Source organism: Linepithema humile, chromosome 4 (genome assembly GCF_040581485.1).
Source record: "Linepithema humile isolate Giens D197 chromosome 4, Lhum_UNIL_v1.0, whole genome shotgun sequence".
In the NCBI taxonomy this organism is placed as follows: Eukaryota; Metazoa; Arthropoda; class Insecta; order Hymenoptera; family Formicidae; genus Linepithema; species Linepithema humile.
In genome coordinates, this window is record NC_090131.1 from 1,929,026 (window position 1) to 1,954,563 (window position 25,538).

The 25,538-nt window shown below is 43.6% G+C and overlaps 3 protein-coding genes across 4 annotated transcripts; 2 read left to right on the plus strand and 1 right to left on the minus strand.

The window, feature by feature from the left end:
* The first annotated feature begins 1,240 nt into the window (after nucleotides 1-1,240).
* LOC105672165 (EGFR adapter protein-like) lies at nucleotides 1,241-18,746 on the plus strand. Of its 2 annotated transcripts, XM_012366907.2 has the most exons (7): nucleotides 1,248-3,159; nucleotides 12,034-12,180; nucleotides 13,401-13,583; nucleotides 13,930-14,363; nucleotides 14,502-14,720; nucleotides 15,009-15,180; nucleotides 16,295-18,746. In XM_012366907.2, exons 1-7 carry the CDS (start codon nucleotides 2,938-2,940, stop codon nucleotides 16,502-16,504), a joined length of 1,587 nt encoding a protein of 528 aa, XP_012222330.1. In that variant the 5' UTR covers nucleotides 1,248-2,937; the 3' UTR covers nucleotides 16,505-18,746. The 2 variants fall into 2 exon arrangements, with proteins under 2 accessions (XP_067209475.1, XP_012222330.1); XM_067353374.1 differs by lacking the exon at nucleotides 12,034-12,180 and having other exon boundaries at nucleotides 1,241-3,159.
* On the minus strand, nucleotides 18,696-20,823 carry LOC105672166 (DDB1- and CUL4-associated factor 13). The gene is made up of 7 exons (XM_012366909.2): nucleotides 20,681-20,823; nucleotides 20,222-20,613; nucleotides 19,966-20,134; nucleotides 19,682-19,829; nucleotides 19,303-19,603; nucleotides 19,052-19,215; nucleotides 18,696-18,974 (listed from the first exon to the last, which is right to left on the minus strand). The coding sequence occupies exons 1-7, from the start codon at nucleotides 20,748-20,750 to the stop codon at nucleotides 18,890-18,892; spliced, it is 1,329 nt and encodes a 442-aa protein (XP_012222332.2). The 5' UTR covers nucleotides 20,751-20,823; the 3' UTR covers nucleotides 18,696-18,889.
* LOC105672167 (uncharacterized) lies at nucleotides 20,808-24,668 on the plus strand. The gene is made up of 5 exons (XM_012366910.2): nucleotides 20,808-20,929; nucleotides 21,339-21,400; nucleotides 22,820-23,019; nucleotides 23,742-23,885; nucleotides 24,124-24,668. Exons 1-5 carry the CDS (start codon nucleotides 20,811-20,813, stop codon nucleotides 24,208-24,210), a joined length of 612 nt encoding a protein of 203 aa, XP_012222333.2. The 5' UTR covers nucleotides 20,808-20,810; the 3' UTR covers nucleotides 24,211-24,668.
* Nucleotides 24,669-25,538: the final 870 nt, after the last annotated feature.

Consider the following 25,538-nt stretch of genomic DNA (forward strand, 5'->3'; position numbering starts at 1 on the left):
TTTCCACTCTCTGTCAATCGATTTGTCAATAGATATGGATTCAAACTGGGAAAATATGGGAGTTTGAAATTGTCTTTTGAAATAAAAGAAAAAGACGAATTTTCTGATGTTTTATACATTTTGCTCATTGAACCAAAAAGATAGCTTAACAATTAGCTCTTTCTGTTTCTGTTTGCCATTTTTTGCGGTTTTACGAAAATATTCTTTTTCCAATTTTATTTTTAGATGATAATATTAAATCTGAAAAAAAAGAATATCGTCAGTAAAATTTACAAAAATAAAATTCACGCTCTAAAATACGCGTGCTAAAATTTGCTTGCAGATGAAGAGTTGCTTTTTACCAAAATACGGCGTGTTTTTTCAAGCATTTTAAAACCGGGATGCGAGAAATCAAACAATTGCAGACAACATAGGCCAGAAATGCAATGTAGTGAACGTAACTGCCGGTTGTTGCATTATGTAAACTCCAAACTTTAACTGTATTTCCGCGACGCCGTGTTTTTCCGGATTGCGGCTACGAGAACCCGAACTCAGATTGTACTTCGGAGAGTGTTCGAGACACTTCCTGTTCAAAGTTTGCCGTGGATCTCACACGAAACTTTAACGTCGCTTTGCATTCTGAAGAGAACGATACTTTCGCAGTAAATTAACGATTTCGATTTGTTTGTTTTTTTTCCTCCCATCGATCTCGACGAGTATTTTCAGCCGTACCTTAAGTAGGTATAGATACCTGTAGCAGGTACAGGCATTCCGAACAAAGTAGTCGGATGCAGGTGCAGGTATTCGCTGCGAGGCATGTCTAGGCGCAGGCATTAGGCGCGCCGACACATATCTAGATATAAAAAAAAAAAAAAAGATATATTTCTATCAAAGATGCTTCACGCGTCATCGGGGCAACCGGCGCGAATCGGAGTCCGCGAGTGGAGCCGCGTCGCGCTGACGGCAGGTCAAAGAACGCGAATCGCAAACTCATGCGCTCCGCGCGGCGCTGGTTCGCCGTCGGAGTGGCGCGGTCGAGGCGGGGTAAAAAGAGTACGAAGCCGCGGAAAAGATCGCGACAGAGATGAAGAGAGCGTCCGGCCGGACAGGAGGAAAGAGACGCCGGCGCGCCGGCGGATAGAAAGAGAGAGGCGGCGAGGGACAGCGCGGGTGAGAGGGAGAACGGGGACACGTGGTATTCAACAGCTGCCGTTGAACGTGTTCAATGCCGCGGTTGAAGCAAGAAAGCGGTCGGTCGGTCGGTCGCACCGCTCCGTTCCTCGACGAGAGAAATGCGGTGGGGATGGAGAACCGTGTGGGCCGGTCGGAGCGGAGCCGCTCTCGCTTCGTGTTCCTCATGGACTCTCAGTCTCTCACTATACGTACCGGGAGGTATTGCCATCGCCGGTTCGGTTAAGCACGTTGGCATCCAGTCTCTTACGGCTTCGCGTGCTCCGGCCGCTCGAGAGGCAGGCGGCAGCGGCGGCGGCGGCGGCGGCGGCGGCGGCGGACCGCCAACGTGCATCGAACAGAGAGAAGAGAGAGGAAGGGACGGGAATCTTCGCCGGCGAAGTTGGCCCCGTAGCTTCTTCTCCGATTGATGGCAAAAAGGTCCACCGCGTGGACCGGGCTCGCGCGCGCTTTAAATCGTCCAACTTCAACGAACGGCGCGACCCTCCCGGCCCTCCGCGAGTTTCCGCTTCCGCGATGGTGCGCGCCCGACTTACTCGGCCAGCGAAAAAGTGAAAGGCTGTGACATTGGAATGCCATGCAAATTAGAACGCATGACGATACGGTGTAATTAAGCATTCCGAAGGTATAATTAAGAGTCGCGAAAGGGAAGAGGACGCGCGACGATTCGCGTGTCGCGAAAAGTATAAAATTTATTGAGAAATTTTCCAAGGATATATTCGTCGGGTCTTCTCTCGAGGACGCATTCCGGAACAATTGTGAAGCGGCACCTGAGAATGCGCTCAGGTATCGGATGTGATCCCGACGCCGGTAATGGAGATCGTCCTGCGGCAGAATCCGCCGGAAAACGCAATGTGCAAGAGTCGTAGCTGTACTGTGCGCGCATATACAGTTGACAGACGACGTGCAAGAAGCGAGAAGTAGCTCGGTGTACTCGTTAACCGGTTTCCGCGGGTCCGGCATGCAGAGCGACACGTAGCGCGAGGACTACGCACGCCATCGCAAGTGGAACTCACGATCCTTCATGCGTGTGTCGCATGCCGTGTGAAACTGCCGGCAGAACTGGTCCCGTCGCTGATCCATGACATCGCGATCATCGTTTGCTAATAATAGCTTACGTCGTGGGCGACTCGAACCGACCGCCGCGACGAGTCCGCGAGAGAAGCCGCCGCGCGACGAATTTACGAAAATCCTCGCGGAAAACGCTGGAAAATCCGGGATGAACGCGCCGTCTCGGCGCTCTCTCGCGCCACCGACGGATATCAGCGTTCCCGATCGCATTAGCCGAGGATGGGGCGCTCACCGCTGCGCGCTGCATGAGATGTAAATGGATTCTTTCGTGATTTCAAGAGGTGCCCGGCCCGCGATAGCGGCCGGCATCGTCGTAGGAATATCTTCGGAGAAAGGCACCCGACAAAGTAAATACTTTAGCGTGCCGACGCGCCGCCGGTGTTTCGTGCATTAGAAAGTGTGCTGCGTGGTGTCGTGAATGTGTGATCCCCACCTCTTCCCAGAAATGTGTGGAATATTAATATTAAAAGTGCGAACGGAGCCGACGTGAACTGTGCGAAGGCGATGCGGCCTGTTCCGCGTGTGACGCAACGCGACAGATCGCTGCTTCACCGTTTAAGTTTAAACAAGGGCTGATTTTTTTTTTCTCTCTCTACGTGCGCGGTCAGTGCTCGGAGAGAAAGTATTTTCCTATCGGTGTCCGGGGATACGAAGGCGCGATTCGGAAGGACGAGCAAGTACAACGGTCGCTGTGGCATGAGGAGGCTTGCACGCAGGCGCAATATCCTGGCCGCATTCTCTGCGATTATGGGACGCCTCGGCAAAGGCTCGCAGAGCGCAACGAGGCCTATTTTCAGGGTGCATTATCGCAAACTCGTGGACGAGTATTCGCAGCAGGAGCAGTTGAAATTTATGCCCGCGCTACCCGATTACATGTCGTATTGCTGTTGTCGATGCGGTCACACTCAGAAGCTCAAAGTAAGTGCTTGCGGAGCTTAATTGCGCGAATCTCAATCGTGTATCGCGCACGTAGCCGTCTGCAACGTAAATTGCGCATTGCGCATAGTTTCCATCATTTTCAATTCGCGATTTCTCTTACACAGTTTTTCCTTTAACTTTTTCTTCAATCCAACACTTGGATAAATTGATTTTCAAATATTATTTTTCGCCGAGTAGAAAGATTTCTGCGATAATGAGCGCCAAGTCCCAGTGATATACATAATGAAATGATCTGAATATCCTGACTTCGCGGCATAGACTTTACCTCTTGCCATATTATCGCGATTAGGTCGCGGTACCGTAATATGACCTCCGGAGATGCGGTCGGTGCAGCGACGAAAAAACAGAGGAAAACGGTCCTTCTGTTTCACCAGCATGAAACATGATCATTAAAAGGAAGAGCGTATCAGTTTTTCATATTTGATATATCTCCAGCGCGCCCCTGTCAAGTACGATATCGAATATATGCGTAAAAAAAATTTTTTTAAATAATACGATATACGACAAAGACTACCCAAATTTCTAAATTCTTGTCGATTAAAGTTATTCCTCCTTCCGTCATTAAATTTTTTAATGACCTTTCTTTTCATTAAAGTTATCTCATTTGTCAGTACGGCATATTTTACCCGCTTCTTCAATATTTGAGGAAGATCGGACAGAGATAGAACGACGTTTGATAGTCGCATTCCAGGATCTGCTAAAAGAGAGCCATCGCGTCGGTAGATTGCATACTGGAGTCCGAGAGAACGCGCACGGAGGAGAGTGAGAGAGAGAAAGCCTAAGCCCGGTAATACTACTATCGTACCAGAAAGAAAAAGAGCTAACGAGGGAAGGGAGAGTGAAGGGGGATAAGCCGTGGGATCGGACGAACGCATTCCTCGGCTTCATATAGCTGCTTGTAGCGCGAGATGCCTCGCTGCTTCGTCCGTTGCCTCCTTACCGATGGAGTGTCTACATGGCATTGATATTTCAGCGACGAGATATACGTACCCGTATCATTATCCTCACAGATATTTATTCGCGACGACATTTTTCGGAGAAACGCACTTTTTTCGAAAATCATGGGAATTTAGACGGAAGTTGTCAACTTTCAAAAATCTTCATGAATATTAAAGTCGAACCGCAGCTGGTTTCAATTGAAACGATAAATTGAGAAATTAAGGGTTTCCAAAATTCGGACAAGTTTTCCTTTTCTCAGCTGGTCGCATATGTTAATAACGTAATAAAATTTGCATTTGAGAACGCGCGCGCAAGGATTCGCATATATTATTAGTCACCATGGCATACAGCTGCGCCCAGATTATCTCGCATTGTCGCCAAAGCGATACGCGAGCGAGGAGCTTTGAAATCCCGCTTACGAAAACCACCATCCCTCCGCGAGTTCCTCTTGACTTCACAATAGAAAATCATAATTCGTGTCGACCCGCCGTGACCCGCGCACAAAGGCCGAAGTCCTTCGCAGCGAGATTCACAAAGCGCCGTCCGAATTTGACGAGTTTCCAATGATCTCCCGAGCGAGTTCACTATTTGTGAAGCCCAGGTGATTCCGCGCAACTCTCTGTTCGTCCCGGATTCCCCGCTTTCAGCGCGACCGACACAGTCGACCGAAACGAAGATGTTTCCAATGAAAAAAATCGAGAGCGGGAGAAAGAGAGACGGGGAGAAGGCGAGCAGCTATATACCATGTTGCGTAAAACGTTGCGGAATTTCTCTCGACATCTATAGAGCGTCTCGCACAAAAGGTGGCCCATTACCGTCCCAAGGCATCTCATAGCGACTCCAAGTACAATATGAACTCTCGAGGCTAGGCGGGGGGGAGGGGTTATACCTGGTAGCTTCTCAATAACACGTTAGTTCCCGGTTGAAGGACTCTGTAATGGCTTCGTCATTGATTTTTCATACCACTCGGATCGGCCGCCTCCTTCCGGTTTTGTCGGCTCGTGGAGAGCAGATGTGCCGTCTTAACGTTTTATTATACGACGTATACTTCGATTCTTACCGACGATCATTTTTTTTTTTTTCCTCCGTAAACTCTGCCAATCAAATTGGACAACTGACGCGATGACTCTGTGATATGCGGGACGCGTAGACATGGACGACAAATATTGTCGAGGTCCATATCTCTCGTGCCGTGAGCGTGCAGTTTTGTTTAGCGCCTATTACCGAGGAAGCAAGCGAACAGTCGCGAAAAATCCGTGATGGCGATGACTTTTTTTTTCGACAAACGCGCTCGACATACGCGGCTATTTACGCGATTTGCAATTTGGATTCTCCACGGTGATTCCAGGTGAACGCCGTGAAATGCTATTTCGCGATGATTACGCTCGCAAGCGCGCTCGCTGCCAAGAATGACATCGCGCGATGCCAATGTCCATGCGTTGTGTTTCGAATCGAACGCATCGAGTGCATCGCCCCTCGCATTGAACGCATATGTCAACCACTTTTAGCGTCGGCAATGCTCTTCCTCTCTGTGTGTATGATGCATGATGTAACTACCACTATGCTACGTCATTCGTGCGAATCTACTTCCGGTTTTATCTTTTATTTCACTCCCGACGGAGAAATAATCATAGTTATTCACGTGGAAAAATTCAACGTTGCATAACTCTCCTTCTCACGGGTTCAATAAAGCCAATTCTCTAATGCTTGTTATACTTTTATTGTCTATTATTTTAACACGATAATATATATGCTTCAAATTTTTTTAGACTAAACTGCGCGCTCGTATTTTTCAATAATCCATTTATTAGAGTGTCATTTTCATGTTTTTTTAAATTAAATTATATTATTAGAAAAATCCACTGGCAAAATATTTATGCTAAAATTATTTGGAATATTTTTAGTGATCGCACAAATGTATGCTATAAATTGACATATATTTTATCATTTCGCGAGAAAAAGATACGATTGCTTCTCGAATAATATCGAAATATGGAAGTAGTAAAAGATCAGCATTCGCGAGAAGATAATCCATTTTCCTTCGATGAAAAGCTCATGCGTTCGCGCGCGATAAGTGGATCAATATCGCGTTTTTACGTGTAACGCACGTCTTGAAGACTCGACAATCGAGCGCGAATATTACATGGGTGTAGCACTCTCCATAGATAATGGAGGCTGATTGACTTACGCAACGGAGAACATACAGATTACCCCAGTATATGCGTAATGCATATTACAGATTAATGCGATGTGTAACGACTTAATCGATTGGAGCTAAATCCGATCATGAAATTAGCATTATATTGTCTGTTAGCATAAGCAACACGTTCCGATATAATTTCCAGATCGAAAAGAGAAGGAAAGCCGCGGGATTTGAAGACAATCGAAAAAAACAAACGCGTTTGAAATAGTTTTAATGTTTTCGCATCACAAGAGAGTGACGAATGAATCATGCTATGTGATTATATCAATTTATTTCTTAGAAATCTCTTTCACGAACACACTTGTTTCGCAGCGATGACCAATCACTTGTTTATTCGATTTAATAATTTAATACCAGGAAGCGATGACGATTCTAAGAATGCACAGCAACGCTCCGTTGCGCGTATGCATTTCGGACCATTGAGAATCGCGCATACGATAAGGAAGAAATTCAAGCAGCGAGAAATTTGAAACGAAGTATTTCTCCCCGCGCGTCGCGTCGCGTCGCATTCTCGAGGGTGCATTTCTGGAGGCACCGAAATACGTTTAATGACGAGGCTCTGGGGTACAGTAGCAAACTGTACGGGCCACAAAGTGGGCGTATTGTCCTACTGTGATGCACGATTCACGCATCACCGCGTCGTTAAATTCGCCGCTCATTGTCGAGGACCCTCATGCGATAAGCCACGCCGATCTACCGCGCGAGTAAAGCCAATCAAAGCTACGTCGCTCATTTCGGCTGCCCTTGCGACTGCACGTGGGTTCCACGCTAATAATCTTTTAACAAGAACAAGTTGGCATGATGGAGATTTAATTCGATGGTCGAAACATAAACGTTGTCCTTAGATTATCGCGAGCACGACTCTTTCCTTTTAGCTCGAGCTTTTAAAACTTTTAATCGGCGCGCGAGCGGTGTTTTAATTTCAAGCAAATAACTGATCGATAATTCGTTCTTCTTTATTTAGAAACGAAAGCGATTTTTTCGAATCAAGATACATTTTTAGATAGATAAAAATCAAAAACTGTCGATATCAAAAATGTAAAAAGAACTTGCGTCGAACTGACGGTTTCAGCTGCCGCCGATCGGGATTATAGCATTAATTTCGACGGGGACAAGTGTCGAGTCGCGGTTTGAAATTTAAAAAATCGGTAAAATAACTGGATTTGGCCGCGTAACGGGGATTAAATAAATCAGCAACCGTAATTGCAATATTTTGGTGTCGCAGCTGTTAGATGTGGAACAGATGGAACCACCAGCATACTCCAGTCGCTAAGCGTTAATTGCTGATCAAAGAGAGATTATGCAATGGTCGTGCTTCATCTGCGCTCCCTGACCGACGCATCCCTCCGACTATATTCGATCCAATCTTCGACCGATTTCACGTTACGCCGAACAAAGTGCCACACGGTCAAACGATATTCCAGCGTTATACACCAACGGACTTGTATAACCTCCCCATTTCCGGCCTGCAGAGTCCGAAAAGCGCGTAGCTATTTACCATCAAAATTATTGCCGCTAATTTTTGCTTTCCATCTCTCTCCGCGGCTATTTAAATGATAATTTCTTTTCACGCAAACGAGATCGATTCCTGACATTCATAAACAGAATAAAGGGAGAGCGGGTGCTCCGCGTTTTCATCAAATGCATTGAATGCAAACGTGAATTCGCTCCCTTCGGAATAAAGACGTTCTTCTCTGAATTCATTCTAATTTAATTTCCGGAGTTAATTTCAGACATCGCGGGCGTAACGCGCGTAATCATGACGAACGTTATGACGATTATTTTGTTAGCAAGCGCGCACGCGGAGTGAGTGAGATCGTAGCGATACGACGGCGCGTAACGGTGTGACTCGAGATATCGAATATTTGGTATTCGAAACTAGCCTACCCGTCACGAGCAGAGATCCGGGATGCCGGCGGCGGCGGCTTGTTCATACATTTTAACCTTCATTCGCCTCGATCGCGCTTGACAGTCTTGAGCGCGCGATCTCGTTTCTCTCCGCAGCCTCGAAGAGATGACAGGGAATCAGTTAAGCCTCTGTTAACTTGGACCAACATTTGTGAGAACGGCACAACTGATATCGCAAGCCCGTAGGATTTACTTCGACAATGTCATTTTCCGCGGGCTCAATAGCATTCCCACGTGCAGACATAAGACTGCGGGAGGTTACTGGAACGCGCGCGGATGAAGGAAACGTGACAAACGAGGAAGACGTGGAATTAGGGTGACAATTTGAAGCGATGTGAAGGCGCAGTTGTGCCGATTCCGTCGATGACGCTGGCGAAGCCAGCGAAGCGACGATGGTGGGCGGTTGCTATATTCAGTGCAATAACGATACCCGGCGCGGAGAGAAGGAGAGAGAAAGAGAGAGAATGTCCTTACGTTCTGGAACTTTTCCTCGCCGACCGTTTATCCGCGGCCGCCGAGCATCGTCGAGGTAAACCAGAAACCGAAGGCGAGGGAAATTCAGAAGTGTGACGAGGGCCATCCCTACCCCGTACGCCATTATTGCGAGTACCGGCCGTGCACCGGCGAGCCGGTGGTATTGGTAGACCGGAGGGTACACAGGGACGGGAAATCTAGAGGAGCTGGAGATATGGCCGTGACCGCGCGGAATGCTTGGAATGTAGCCCGTCACGCTGCACCGGCGCAAAGCCGCGGCGCGATCCATCGCCCTTTCGGTCCTCTCCTCCCATCCAATTCCTCGTGTCCCTCGTCCTTTCGTGCCGGAGTCACCGGCGCGAATCGAGATGAACTAAAGCGAACTAAATAGCCTCCCAAAACTGCAATTTTTTTCTCTCCAAAGTCCAACATTCTGACGTGTGTTATTCGGTATTTGAAAATTTTTCTCACACGTTTTCACGCTAGATCTTGAAATTCTTCGGACGCAAAATTTCACGTTTGTAATGCAAAAAATGTAGAGAGAGAGAGAGAGAGGGGGAACGAGGGATATCGATCAAGTTTTACGCAATTGATCGATCGCTGTCGATCGATCGGTCGATCGGACCTGAATCCAAACACTGTGAAGAGGGTCAGTGCCTGCTCGAGTCAACGTCCAGGACGGGATGGAGCGGAGAGGAAGAAAGAAGAGTCGCTGGTGATGATTTCATCGCGCTTAAATTCCACCTCGGGGCGGGAATCTCAGGGCCGTATTTTCGATTGTCGACCAACGGGGTTCGAAGTTATGGTGTTCGACCCCGCGCGCGAGCAGTTCCGCCCACGGCGACGATAAATTCTGCTCTATGACACGATCCTTTGGTCCACTCGTGAGCGAGTAATCTCCATCGCCGGAACGTTTTCTTTCACGTTTCCGTGAGGCATGGCGTTGATGGGAGGAACGTGTTCTTCCCCACGATAAATTAGTCCCCCGGATTTTCCCACGCCGTGGAATGCGCGCGTCTGGATCCGCGCTACGTTTTCATTGATGATATCTCGCTTGGCCTCGCGCGTCTGCTTCGCGCGCGCACAATACGCGATCAATAGAGATACCGGAGTCAATGAGAAGTTAATAGAGCCGCCGGGTACATTAATTCTACTGTGTATCAATTTTAAATCAATTTTAAATCGTTGCAATCGAGATGGCAGCGAGAAATCTATTTGCGCCGTCGGATATTCAGCGTCCATTAGCGCTTGTGTGATAGCAGAAACATATTCGAAAGGGGGGATTGCGATCTGCTTCAAAAAGGAAGAATTGAACGATTTTTTTTTTATGAAATAAAAAATCGAACCGAGTAATTTCCGTTGATGTTCCGATCAGCGATACAATTTCGACGTTAATATCGCATCTCGTTTTCGCGATGTGAAAATATAGTCAAATGTACACGATATCCATTCTTCTTACCCGCAATTAAAGTCCCGCGTATATCGCTGCGCATAAACGGAAAGATCTTTATGGCACACATGGGCGATTCGTGCGGAGCGGAAGTGAGTGCTCGGTTATGACTTAGCGAGTTACGGAACGGTCGTGCGCCCGGTCCGCAATTATAGTCCGAGTCATTGCCTTGCTCTCCGCGTGCAAGCGTAATTGAAATATCTCGTTCCTAGTGGAATCATTCGACCCGACCTCAACCGCAAACCATGAAATTATTCGAGTAAGCCGCGCTGCCGTGCGTTTTAATCTAAAAAGCTTCGGGTTCCGCCGTTGTCCCGCACGAGCGCGTATCATTAAAACGCATTATTCTCTCTTACGTTGCGCGTACCCTTTCGCTTTGTCTCCGCGACATGCTCGACGAGCATTTTAAATGTCAATGAATATCCGCCGTGAGCCCCGAGACGGGATTTAGCGACGCCGGCTTTTGCAGATCAATATAGCATTTATTGGAAAGTACGGCGACGCGCGCTCCGGCTTTACAGCCCTGTCTCTCGTTTGCATTTCCGCGAGCGGATTCCGCGACTCGAGGAATGCATATCCCGCCTACGGCGCGGAACTCGAGCGGGGGATGCAGAGGGATTTCCGCGCCGGTTGCAACAATGTCCTAACAATGTCACGGGGATGGATACATAGGCGGAGATACCCACCGCTGGGCGGGGAATGCGAGAGTTAGAATCCGAGACGTACGCGTACTCGACGACGCGAAACGATTGAATATCTCCCTCGGCGGATCTCGCTCTCTCGCGGGCGCGCCACGGCTGTAACGCCGTGAAAGGAAAAGTTAGAGACGTTAATCGCTCGCTCTCGTCCGCCTCTACGCTCGCGCGCACAATGCTTCCTCTTAGACCCTTTAGCCCCTCGTCGGCCGACCGGTGTGCATTAATACGCGCCGCGTCGCGGCTTTCACCGCGAGCTTTCGAAAAGGAGAAAGATAGCCTTTCCGCACCCTCTCGTCCGACCTTTTTCCCATTCCCGGTTATATATTCCTCCTCGTCGGCGCGGGGGCGCGCGCACACACATTCACGGGCGATCCGTATCTGGATCGGGCTCAAATGTGAGGCATGTGCAGCCAGAAGCTTTCTAGACGCACACGAGAGCGAAGGCTTGCGCCGGGGCTTGCGGCTCCCCGCGAGTGCTTATTACACATTCAGATGTACACGCTTGCGCTGCAACCGCGGCGTCTGCTCTTCAACCGGACGTTTCTCCTTCGCCACCGCCCGGCGGTTCTAAAAATCTAATTGGCCCGATGTGAAACGAAGACCCTATTTTGTGTAACGCGCTTTCCAAATTTATCGGATCTCTCGCTAAAATATTACTCCCGGGCTCCCGCTAGTTTTCCTATCTACTTTGTATTCACCGCTCTTGATAGTACGATCGAATTTTAATCCCAACATTCGGGTTTCCTTTTCTGCTCCATAAAATAGCGCGTGGACATTTATTTGGAAGGAATAAAAAATAGATGCTGTAAATTTTGCAGACTATCTTTACTGTAATTTTTAAGCACAACACGGAAGAAAATCAATTTGGCTGTATTTCTGCTAATTGCAAGTAAAGTAAAAACTTGAAGAGGTATCTTCGCTTGATCTTGAATAATTCGAAAGAAAATCTTTTTCTGAAAAATTAATTGCTTGGATTAATTTTGCTGCGCGAAGCACGAAAAGATTTAAGCTTTTATACAATTAGGAGCAGCAAATGGCGAAATTGCACCGCGAATTAAATTGCGGCAATTATATTAGAGCGATAATCAAGTAAAATTTCATAAAGTTTGCGCTTTTTATTATTGTTGCTGCATTATATATGAAATAAAGTTGAGGATTTGAGTTTCCTTGTCTGCTTGCAGGCGGAGGAGCTGAATACCATCGTTGGCAATGCCTTCCGCATGGCGTACGTGGCGCAGCTTCAGCGTCAGCCAATCCTTCAGGATGTAATCTCACCGCGATCGACATCATCTTACCGCAAAGACAAGCAGGAACATCGCACGTCGTGGGTACGTGTCAAACATATCTCTTGGCGCGGTAGCAGATAATTGGCCGTTTAATTAACGAAAGTTCTAAAATGCGGGGAATAGGAAAAATTTTTTTTTTCCGGTAAAGTAAATAACAAAGAAAAGGGGCGTGTAATTCAAAGTGCTAATGAAGTAATTTGTTTTTGTCGCCGCCAGCTAGCAAGTTAGTCAAGTTAAACTTCACAAGCCCAACTCTACAAGCTGGTAGTATATCGTGCCATCTGCTAGTTTTCTCACAAAAGCGTCGTAGATTGCAATTACGTAGTTTTAGCAATTAGCGGACAGTTCTCGGATCTTCTTAAAGATTATTCTTGTCGAGCTGTGTATCGCAACAGCGTGCGCAAAATAAATAAGCGCGTAGGAAATAGAACTCCGAAGTTTTAAAATATTCCTTATAGAAATTTACGCGCAACGCAATATTATTATTCAATTGATCGGGAAATCGGAGGAGAAACTTCCCAATTGACTTCAATGTAATATAATTATCGCGAGTCTTCGCTTGGAGAAAATTTCGTTTCGCGAAATGGATTGAAATCGCTAGAACTATTTATGCTCGATTCGAGCGTCGCAAAATTTTTCCCACGATGGCACAAGCACGAAAGCTCCGGAAATATATTAAAGTAAATACTGGGAATACGCGTACTGCGGATATCGCCAGCGAAGGAGCAGCCGGAGCGCGGCTCTCGCGCGGAAGAGCTTCTTAAATATCCAAGCGCGAGACGAAAGGGACAACGACGACAACGACGACGACGACGACGACGACCGTGTCCTCTCGACGTGGTCTCACGGGGGCCGCCGACTCCAGTAGGTGTCCCGTTTACGGGCCGCGTTAATTATAAATTCGACCCGAGTCTCTCGCTCACCGTCTCGCGCCGCGTCGCGTCGCGTTTCCAAGTAAACGGTCAGTCCGCTACAGTCCGTCCGATGGACGCCGCCGCAAAGTCGCCTTGGGAATCGCGTGATTCTGCCGATCAAATATTCATTCAAGAGAATCCTCAGGACGATCGCGACGGTTTCAACGGTTTCGTTTGATTAATGATTCTTCCGTGATTGATCCGCCTGGATCCGCTTAGAGCAATGATGACGCATTGAACTGGAATCTCTGGTGCGATCTTGCGAAAGTAATTGACTGATTTTTTTTTTTTTTTTAGACACATAATTTGAGGTATAATTTTAACAACGATCGTTGCTTTCGCTTGCAGAACAAATCGCTGTCCGGAGACGACACGATCGCCGCGGGCGCTTGCAGGAGTCCGTCGTCGAACTCGTGGCTGAAAAGTCGGACATCGCCCGCCTCCAGGACTGGAAGGGGTTCGTCCGCAACGGACATGAACGTGCAGCTTGGCAGCGCCGGCTCGCCCACGCTGCGACTCGCCGGCGTAAAGGTGAATTCATACAAGTGCGGAGAGCTGGTCGCGAGAGCAAAACAGTTTTATCACGCACGGGCGCGGAAATGAGTTTTAATTCGTCCGGCAGCAGTTTAGAGCGAATTAACATGAAAATACGGAGTTTCACGTCCGCGACGCGTTTCTTTTTCACGCCGTAGTTTCATTCACTTTTTGCGCGACGCGTATCAAGCGTTGCGCGCGTAACTCAAAGGGACCATAGATCGGGTAAAACACCAGCCACCGCGGAAAGGTTTCGGACTGATTAAACGGATCAGCGATCGATGCGTTAATTTCAGCGAGTAATTCCCGAGCTCGCGTTTCAACGAATCGATTCGAATTCCAGGCGCCGAACACGATTCCCGGCCTGCGGCCGTCGTTCACGAACGTCCTCGGGCCCATAACGAACGAGAATGAGCCGAAGAGCATTTCCCAGCAGAGCACGCCGAGCAGCGATGAGAGCAACTCGCCGACGGAGCTGAATTCGTACAAGAGGCTAACGGACAAGCCGCCGCTGATAAAGCGGCTGGCGATGGGTTTGACAGGCGGACGCGACGTTCTTGGGCTGAACAGCGAGGACGACAGCTGCCCGCTCGTCAGCGGTAGCAGCACGCCAACCAGCCCATCGAACAGGCCCCATTCCGGTGGCTACATAAACGAGGCGATCATCGACTCGGAGGGCACGAGGCCGCCGTACAACAAGATCCCGCCGTCCGAGAGCCTCGACAACACCATCAACGCGTCCATCACCGCGAAGAACTTCAACATCGAGAACAACAGGTGAGTCGCCAGGCCGTTGCCACTTTCTCATTCTCTCTCTCTTTCTCTCTCTCTCTCTTCTCTTCCCGCTCCTTCTTCCCCGCGGAAGGCGGCGGAGGAATCGGTGTGAATCGTGAATGACGGCTCTTTCATTTTCAGGATAGGACACAATTGCCCGGGTTCGGGCACGGAAACAGAATTCAAGTCGAAAAGAAGATCGCAAATTAGCACGTCGAGCAGCTCGGTGCCCGCTGACGGAAGTACTCATGGCTCGACGCCAACCCCGCCGCCTTTACCCGAGAGAACAGACAGCCTGAATAATCGAAGCGAGGAGGCAGAGCTACGCAAAGCGCCTTGGTTTCAGGCTGGAATACCCAGGTTCGTCCGCGACACATTACTGCATGTGTGGAATAACAGAGTGACACACACACACACACACACACACACACACACCCACCACGTACACGCTTTCCGGTGCGCCGAAATAGCGCGTCGCCTTCTGGCTAATTTTAAATACTCCACCAATGATCCAAGTGCACAATCTAGTCCCGATAGCGTCTTCGTAACTTACATCGAAATCCGATTCCATCTTATTTGTACACGCGTTGCGAGGGATCTCGCAATACGATTCACACTTTATGATTAACGATACAACCGTGATTTCAGAGAGATAACGCTGGAGGTATTGAGCCAAGAGCCGGAAGGAGCGTTCATGGTGCGAGAGAGTACTAGCAAGCCCGGATGTTACGCTCTCTCCCTCCGTGTTCCCCGTGAATTCCAGCCGAGCGGAATAGCCCATTATCTTATAATGCGCACAAACAAAGGTTACAAAATCAAAGTAAGTCTCTTTCTTCAGTGCCCTTCACCGACTCAAGTCAAAATGTAGTTAGGGATGCACAGACGAGGCTCGCGAATCTCCCTACCAAAAACATGCGCGTTCCTTTGAGGAATCCGAAGTGAAATCTGCAAAATTAATACGGCGATTTTTTTTTTTTTTCAACAATCGCAGCGCGCTACAACCGCGCTCGTACGCGGAATCGTCCTCGCATTCTGCGAAGCTAAACATCGGTTTAGGAGAGTGGAAATCCTTTTTAACGCTCGAAACGATACCTACGGGAGGGCGACGTAATCCTGCCGTACGCGCGAGTTAATATTGAAATAAGGTACGTGGGCCGCTGAAGCGCGAAGGGCCGATGCTTTTAGTAGCCAGACATTATACTCGCGATGCCACATGCGCCAAGCTACAAAGCTACTACATTTAGCCGTGCGGATACGCGTATTTAAATGGTCGAACTTCCCCTTCGCAGGATAGATTAAATGAGTCCGCTGACTTTGATAATCTCCGAAACCAGTATAAATGAGTTTTGTTGGATGTGTTGTGGATGCCGTAGGGAAATCAAAACTCCACTCTCTCTCACTCTCTTCCCCTACGCTGGCGCGGAATTGCATCCCTGTAACAGTACAGTAGCCAGATTCGAATGAATGCCGTATGCGATAATTCTGATACACGAAGCTCGTCTCAGCGCGCGCGCACACACACACATACACACACATGTCTGGTACATTTTAATACCGCCTCGTTATGCGGCGCGTTTCGCCTGAAAACGCGAGGAAAGATCTCCGTCAACCAAAATATCACATTACATTGTCCCGGCAACGTATTGCAACAGTTTGCATTGTAACACGATAATATGCATATAATGATTTTGTACGATATGATTTAATACAATGCGCATGTAACAGCGAAAACAGTAAACTCTGGTTACATATACATTTATCAAACAGGATTCTTTACATTTCAAATAAAAACAAAAAAATTGTGGATTTTAGCAATATTTTTCACAGAGAAGAATATTATAAAAGTGAAACAACCAAGCTTTGTGAAGGGTGAAAATCAGCGTCTTTATGAATAATAGAACGCGCTGTAAAATCAATAATGTTTTATGTTTCAGGGCTTCACAAAAGAATTCACCACGCTCACCGCGCTGATCACTCACCATTCGGTGATGCCGGAATTACTGCCATGTCCGTTGTCGCTAAGCCGATATAATCCGAGCTTCGTCAAGACCGACTCCAGTAAAGATTTCGCGGACATCGATTCGGATCCCGATTATAACACTTTAGCGGATTTCCGCAAAATGATGGCCGATCTGAACGTTTAGAATGATTATCGAGTCGTCGCAATCGTTCGCAGACTTGTACTTTTTTTTTTGCAAAAACACTGCTTATTAATCGAAAGGAATGTGAGGCACCGTTTGGTATATTTGTACCTGGATAGACTTTGTGCCATTAATCAAAGAATCAACGTTATTTGCGATTATCACCCGCAAGAAGAATTTGCATGCAGTAATTGATATTGGCATGATATAAGGTATACACTTAGTGCGACGCTTAGTTATCAATCTATGTTCCAGAAAGGTTTGCACAGCCAACAGTGATACATACTTATAAGTCATTAACGATAATAAGGAATGTAACGTAGATAATTTAATTATTTCTAGTGTTATTGACGTGACTGGAGTAGCAATGTCGAGGAAGAATGATCTTTTGTATTACAGCACGCCTAGCGGGAGATTAGTTTTAAGCTTGTTACAGCGAGTGAAGCGAAACAATTGACACTTATCGAATCTTCGATCGAAGTAAATTATCTTTTTGCAGGTTTCTCTGTGTTAAACAGCAAAGTGTATCAAGTTTTATTAGCATTTGATTCGTTCTCGATAGTTGCAACAGTGCTAAAGTTATAAAAAAGGAAAGATTCAACCACGAGAGTCGAGTCGTATAAAAATATTAAACTGGATATCGAAATCAAGGTATGTCTGACCTATCGAGTCTATATCGGACTTCTTCCGTTCAACATTTAGTTGCAATCCCAATGATATATCGCAACCGGGGACTAAAAGTGAAACAAGATTCATTGAAACTCTGATAAAAAGAGAAGCTATTTTTTTCTCGTGAAAGAAAACTAAATAAATAGTTCTAATTATCGGACATCTCGATTAATATCACATGTAAAGTAACATTACGTGTGGAATAAAAACTTTTCACATTAAAATTTATTTTCTAATCCGCAACAAATAGAAATATGAAATTATTAGAAAATATTTTAGTATTTTGGTGAAACAAAGAAAGATGCAATTTAAATGCAAATCAAAAAGAATTTTCGAATTTATCAACAGAAACGAACGTTTTTCGTTTTTAGTCCCCCAATCCTAATATTAATGTACATGTGTTTATATGTATATATATTATAATTATTCTTACTCGATATTTCCACACATATATTTAATTAGTAAATGTCGAAGAGGATTAGGAAAATGGCATGGAATCCTGAAAGCATTATTATACCTAAGAGGACGTGGAAACTCCTCCAAAACTTGGATTCGGTGGAAATATGGATATACTGTAATAGGCGATAATTTAATTTCTCAACTAGTCTTGTACAGAAATTTCGCGCATAGTTACGACAATGAAAACTATACGATTATGCGTAAATACCGATTATGTTTATGCCGAACTTGGCGACCAGACACTAAATTGCGTGGCACTTTTTGTACGTCAGCAATTAATTTTCCAGGAATTATGACCGGATGCAACAGTATTTTGGATCAAGTGTGTTTTTCAATATATACAAGTTATTGAGGCTACATCGAAAAATCTTAAACTGCCATGTAACATTTTTTATCGAAGCAAGACTCGAAACCGCTATGATTTTGATGATTCAATTGCAATGCACTTATTTGATATTCGCTTGATGTCAAACTCCTCAAAATACGTAACGGTTTCGATTCTTCGAGCGAGAGGAAAAATGCTCCAATATCGTATTGATAAGATTTGTATTCTAGAATCATACCTAGCAATGCATTGTGTTAGGAGAAAGTTTAGAAAGGTACATATGGCGCATTAAAATCGTATGTATGATATGTATAATAGATTCGTGCGAATATGGATTTCTGACTCTCTGCTTCTACAATGTGTTTCTCTGTAACAATTTAACGACAACGCAGATTGCATTGTAATGAAAACAAAAAATACTGTATTTGTAAAACTTTATTAATTTTATACGAATCATTTTTTTCAGCTCACATGACCACATAATCGCATAAAGTGTGTCTTATATTTGTTAATCTTGCGCAATCTAACGGATCGTACCAGGATTTCAATAAGCTTTTCTGGGAATATAAACTTGAAATAACGGGAGAAAAGGAAACTATTTGTATTACGAAATCGATTAATACGTGCTAAAGTAATCGCGCAAGAAAACCCAGCATAATTAACTGTTGTAAGATACGCTACGCATGACATTAATCACTGCTTGAGGTTTGTAATGTTTTATGAATTTATTATCGTGATGCGTTGTATAATGTCAAGAGAAATTATTTATTACAATAAATATAATACAAAATACTTCTTGCGAATACACATGACATCTAGTATAAGATTTAAATACAAAAATTCAGTACTTGCCGGTCAACTGATAATAAAAATAAAGACCGAAAAATAACGTAGTCGATCATAGTAAAAAGATACGAAAATATGTCATTCTAATTTTACTCTTGAGAGACAATGTGCTTCTTTCTTTCAGCCACGAACGGCACGGTTCCCTTTTTAGAATGATAACGCCTATTAGCTTCCCTGAAAAATAAAACGATATTTCATGAAGACGCTGCTCAAGATTTATAAAATTTGGATGTTTGTAACTTAATACGTACTTGCGTTTATTTTTCTCACGAATCGTCCGCAATTCGGCTCGCGCGTTGTATATATGCTTCGGCACTTGTCTGTGACGCGCGATCCGTCGAATTTCTTGATGGGCCGCGAACTTTTCTTTCAAGGCTTCGTTGCAAAGCAGTGCCTTTCTTTCTCGAGCCTTTAACTGTTGTGAAAAGTAAAAATGCATAGTTATCGGTATTACTTTATTTCAAATTGAATATAAATTTACAAATTCTATATTAATACTTACGATACCAAGTTTCTCCGACGCTTTAGCCTTCCATAACCGAAGGTTCATTTCATCGCTGCCGCTAATTACATATTTATTATCAGATGACCATCCGATGCAAGTAAGTCTATGCATACGTCTTGTGTGGTACACTTCTCGCGAGTGGCCTTTGTTGACTTCGAAGATACGGATCGACTTGTCGTAACTGGCTGAGACAAACTCTTTCCCCATCGGCGAATAATCCACATCTATCACAGCCTCCACGTGATCCATGTGTACATTAACTGGAGTTCTCAACTTCCGGATATCATAGGTATACAAACTAGAGAAACATACATTTAAGATTTTTGTGCCAATTTTATGAAACCATTATTTCTATCACTGTCATTTATAAACTCACTTGTAGTCTTCATTAGCACACGTAAAGCTCACAGCCTCGGTGGGGTTCCAAGCAAGTTTATTGCTTCGCAATTTCATCACTATTCTTTGTAGAGGTCCTACATCTCTAGTATCGTACAAAATTATACTGCGATCGCTTGCACAAGAGGCTAAAGGTAAAGACAAACATTAATAGAATTATGAGTTTTGATAACAAAATCTCTTATATAAAGAATTAATAGATAATACAAAAATATCAAAATAAACTTTCAAACTAGGTTATGTGCCTTGTACATCATATCATACCCAAGAGATTTCTTTGCACTAAGTTGAATTTTACATCATGTAAGCTGTCCACCCCCCATTTGAATGTACGCACTGGCTCGTTACGAGTTTCTTCCCACATCTGGCATACTTCTCCGCAGGTGACGAATACAGGATCTGATCGATGATGGGTTATACCAGTTAACACCGTCTAAAAGTAAGAAAGATCCGTTTAGAACGCTTAAATACTTCTGCATTTGAGAAATGCATTGAAAGATTATATATATAAATTACATACTTTGCAGATAATAGTATTTAAAGGTTCTTCTTCTTCACTAACAGACTCAGCATTCCATGTCTTAATCGTCTTATCATCTCCAATAGTAATAAAATGTTTTCCACCTCCTGCGTATGTAATTCCACGAGTTATGCCATCGTGAGCCAAAAATGCACGTGTGGAAGTTCCTTGGGCAAGATTCCATGTTCTTACTTCACCATCGCAAGCACCACTCAGAAGAGTGGACAACTGAGTGGGATGTTTACAAATGCAGAACACCGAGTCCTTGTGACCTTCTAAACTGCCAATAAATGGTTTTGCAAATACTCTTTCTAATTTAACAGCGTTCAGTGCTTTCGTGTACTCCCTCGGAGCTTCGAAGGGATGCAAAGATGGATCATAATTTCTAGGAACTGAAAATAACCAAGTTGTTATTCAGTGTAAACACAGTAAGTTAAATTAATTTCGATCTAGGTTTACCTTTGTGAATATCTCGTTTAGTCTCTCGTAAGTAAACGTTAGGATCCCTATTTAACATTTTAACTTTCATTTTGAAAAAGGATTTATGTGTACTTTTTTATAGAAATATGTAAAATTACACGAAAAACATATGTGCGAACTATTCTGTACAACCCACGTGTGTGAAAGCTTCAACTACCATCTTTCGTCAACTTCGCGCAACACTTGCGTTCTACCAACGATCATCCTGTCGATAAGAAACATCTTTAGGTAATAAATTCAAAATATTAAATTTCTTATGCATACAAAAGATAGGACAAAGTAATGCAATATGCAATATACAGCGCTAGTTATTTAAATTAAAAACATAAAGAAGCATAAATTAATCATAATTTAAGTCTCTGTACAATAACTCGCTATAAAAATTCAAATTTTAATAGTAAAATGCAATATCTAAATAAAAATTTATTAAATTTTAGTAATTATACTATAATAGTTTTTGCCATGTAAAACACTAGATAATTCAGATAGAAAGGTGTGAGAATATATCATATCATTACATTCTGAATAAGTATCTTTCAAACATAACGCGACAGGAGAAAAAAGGAAATGCGGAACGTTTCGGCAAATAAGATTACAGAAGCGATAAGATTACACGATGTTTTAACCCATCGTACAGACACGATATGGATCATTTCGTACCTAGGCGTCAACCGTGCCGAATCGACTTCATTATGCCAGGTAAGAGAAAATTTTGCCTTTCTAAAGTAAAAATCTCTCGTTATTTTAAGATACTTTTTTTTTATGAAACTATTTTTCTATTCTTTTTTATTCGTTTTACCTTCATTCATTTGCTGTTGATTTGCTATTTAATCATATATCGTCGTTTCTCATCATTAATCTTCTCATTGTGAAAGATTAATGAAATTTCAAGCCTCGGATTAATCATTTCTAGCTAATTAATCATTTCTAAAATAATTATCATTTTTAAATTCGTTTCTACAACACATACTGTTAAAGCTATATAACTTGATAACATATTATAAAATTATACATATATATGTATCTGAGTTAATAATATTGCGTTGTATATTAAATAGTTAGATAAGGCTTTTGCAGAAAATTCTTAATTAAACTTCGAAAATATCAATTTAAATAAGTTTAAATAATGAATCATATTAGTCGAAAAGATAGTACTTGCGATGAAATCATTGATTACAAGAACCTTCTGGAAGAATCTTATCATATTGATTACGGGAAATATGTGTCAGTGTTAACGCATTTTAATATTACGTAACACATATGTTCGTTATATGTTAGTTCACCAGATGTTTGTAAAACTATGTAAGAAAAATTAATGTCGTTTAAATTAAATTAAAACTATTAAAATTACAACTAAATAGCTGCGTTGTGTGTAGTAGTTATCAATAATCAAAAACGAAATCTCTGACACTTTCTCTTAGATATTAATAAAACTGTGACTTTCACAGGATATACAGGGTGTTTCATAATGTCCGTGTCAACGCTCGTGTGCGGGTAGAATGCGATAAACTGAATAGAAAAGTCCTGTATCGTTTTGCAATTTTCGCAATAATAATTGAGATATCAATTAAAAAGGATTGACGAGTGATCGCGTCTGGCGAAAACAGGAGTAACACGCGTTGTTATTTTTCGTTGCCGTGCGATCCTCGTTGCTGTCACGCCTAGAGCGTACAGCCCACGGTCTAATCACGCGCAACGCACGATTACTCGTCAATCCTTTTTAATTAATATCTCAATTATTATTGCAAAAATTGCAAAACAATAAAGGACTTTTCTATTCAGTTTACCGCACACGATCGTTGGCACGGACATTATGAAACAGCCTGTAGAATCAATAAAATTAATTTTGCACAATTTATTCTTATGAAACGTAAACTAACAATTCTGCAAAAATGATTTTGGTAATAAATATCTAAAAAAAATACTGTCTTAAAAAAATTTTCCTTATCTTGATGTCAATTTTATATCAAAGATATCGTTGACAATGAACTTTATGTAATTAAAATTTCTTATCTAAAAATGAAATAACGAATGAAAGTGTTAAAACTTGGACGATCTGTTAAAATAGAATTAATTTGTTCAACAACGTTATTGACAATTTGACATTTGCCTTTACAGCCTACAGGTGGGTGAACCGTTCCGGCGGTCAATCGCTGCCAGAAAACGCGGTCAACGGTGGCCGCGACTCTGACGGATGCTTGATTTATGTCGGCAGAGCTTTCCACGCTGGTGACATGTTGCCAGCGAAAGTGCTTCCCGATAAGAACGTCGCTTACGTTAGTCACAACGGCGAAGAACATCCCAAAGATAATTTTGACGTAAGTAAAGCGACAAATATTTTCTGCATAACGAAAGACTCGATTAAAATCTTGCACCGCTTTGTATTTTTATCAGAGAGAAATTAAAATTTATTAAAACTAATGAAATTTCAAGGAGGTCTTTTGATTGCGAAGCGTGCAAAAATAATTTTACTTACAACAACGCAATTGTTGGCGTTGAAGAACCTTTGCCAATTTATCGCGAAATTACGTCGCTTTCGCTCCATGATTTTTTTCACAAAAGTGACTGCAGTATCAATTTGTCTCGTTAGGCAATTTGCATAACAATTTGCAGAAGTAAAAGCCTTATTGACTAGCTTAAGCCCGCCCATGGGCCATTAACGATCTCCTCTAATTCTTCAGTAGCGATTAAAAGCAATTGCAGATCGCTTTTGCAGCTTACGTAACATGCCATAAATAGATATACAATCAAAGTACAAATTTTTGCAGAGATTAATCATATCGAGACCTTAGCTCAAGATAATCTATAGATATTGCTTATATTCTCTTGAAATGTGATTATCGAACCAGTCGAGATATGATTCTCGAGAATCATATCTCGATCAGAACGTCTTCGGCGTATCCAGCGAGATTCGTTACAATCAAATTTTGGTCTGATCTGATAATCTTTTCTAATAATAATGAATGAATGCTGTCGCAATTAATTGTTAATGTAATCACGAGTAATTAGCTGTAATTAATTAACGATATTACGATGCCAGGTTCTTTGCCAAGGCGAATTTGCATGGGAATTCTGCCGCGACGGTGAAGTGCCAACGGATGCTGTAATCGCCGGTCAAACAGCGGACGGAGAACCTCTATACGTTGGCCGTGTCCTCCATAGTGGAGCTCAAACGGTTGGCAAGGTCGGTCTTTTCGGCAATTGTTTATTTGCAGAAAACTCAAAAGCAATAAACACATGTGACAGGCACTCGGAATGCAGAATTTTTATGATTTTCGTATATTTTCTTTAAACGTATCTCTTTGGGTTTCTTTCCAATTTATATTCTGTGCGTGAAATCTATTATTTTACGCAATGCTGCTTATTTTTGTGCGAGAACACGTGAGGACTCTAATGTGAAGACTTGAAAATGTTCTCTTCAGGTACAACGAAGTCACGGATGCCTGTACATCCCGTTCGATGGCGAAGAGTTATCGTTCAAGGATTACGAAGTGCTCGTCATGCATTAACTCGATTGAAGATGCTGTAATACGCATTTCATACACGGTCAAAGTTAATTGAGTTCAAGCAACAACCTCCAAACAAGCAGCTGAAGCATAAAGAGCCACATGGAAAATTATTGCGCACCGTTTTTTTATATTTGCACAAATCCATTGAAATAAAACTATTAAATCCGGACAATTATTTCCCATATTTCGAACGAGCAATAAATAATTTGCATCGTAGCATTATTTAACAATTCATACTGCTATTCATTATTTAGCAGTATAATTTATTATATTAATTAATATTGTGGCAAATTTTAAATGTTTCTTACTAACACAAATATTTATTATGATAAGACATCCTATTAATTGCGATAATAAATCGCTACTATTTCCTTCTCTTACTTCTCTCTCATTCAAGGTGAAGAAGATGCCTTATATTTTATATTGTTGAAAATTGTAAAATATATAAACAAACAATATTTTAATGAGCAAATGATTTATCGCGAGCAAAAGTCGTCAGCAAGGCGAATAATCAATAAAAATAAACGAAATCCAAGTGACCTAAAAGCGACGTATCGCCGAAAACAAAAAATCGTGTGCAAGAGATATCGCGCGCGTTTCTGTTCATTTAATAGCCGGAAAAAAAAATTGAAAGCAGCTTTGTGAACCGAACGCGGAATTGGAATCATTAGCTGGTTCCATGATTGTTGTCGGAAATGCACGATTCGCGAGTAGCGGTTCAGCGGAGCGAGAATGCAATGAAATAAAACACTGTTGGCGGTAGCAGCGGCTCATTATAACGCACATTTGGTGATCGATTGGCGTTATCGATCGATTATCAGCGCGAAAGAATTGTGTCTGTCGCGCTAGCACCACGGCAGCGCTCGGGCCGAAGAGGATGGCTCTTGCGCCGATGGCGACCACCGACGCACCCTCGTCGCTCGGATATCAAGACAGAGGTGCCGGTGACAGCTCTGCATCGGATATTTTATATGCATCGCTGTGGAATTGCGAGCATTACTCACTTGACGGCGTTCATACGTCAGGCTCAAGAGCCAGGGCCGCCTCTAGGTGTCTTTCGTCCGCTAGGACGCGACCTTGCGGATTCTCGCCGATTTCGCGATCACGCCACCGTGAACGTCGAGGATTTAGCAATGCGCTTTCGAGATTCGACACAGATCCAGCCGGTCGAGGACGACACACGGCATTAATTCAAATGAATCGGACGAGGGAACAATTTTGCGAGCGCTCGGCGCGATTCACCGGCACTCGCCTGCGCTGGCGAGGCACCGAATAATCGCGAGGAGCGTCCACGCGAGTAAAAAACGCCGTGATGCCCGACCGACAGC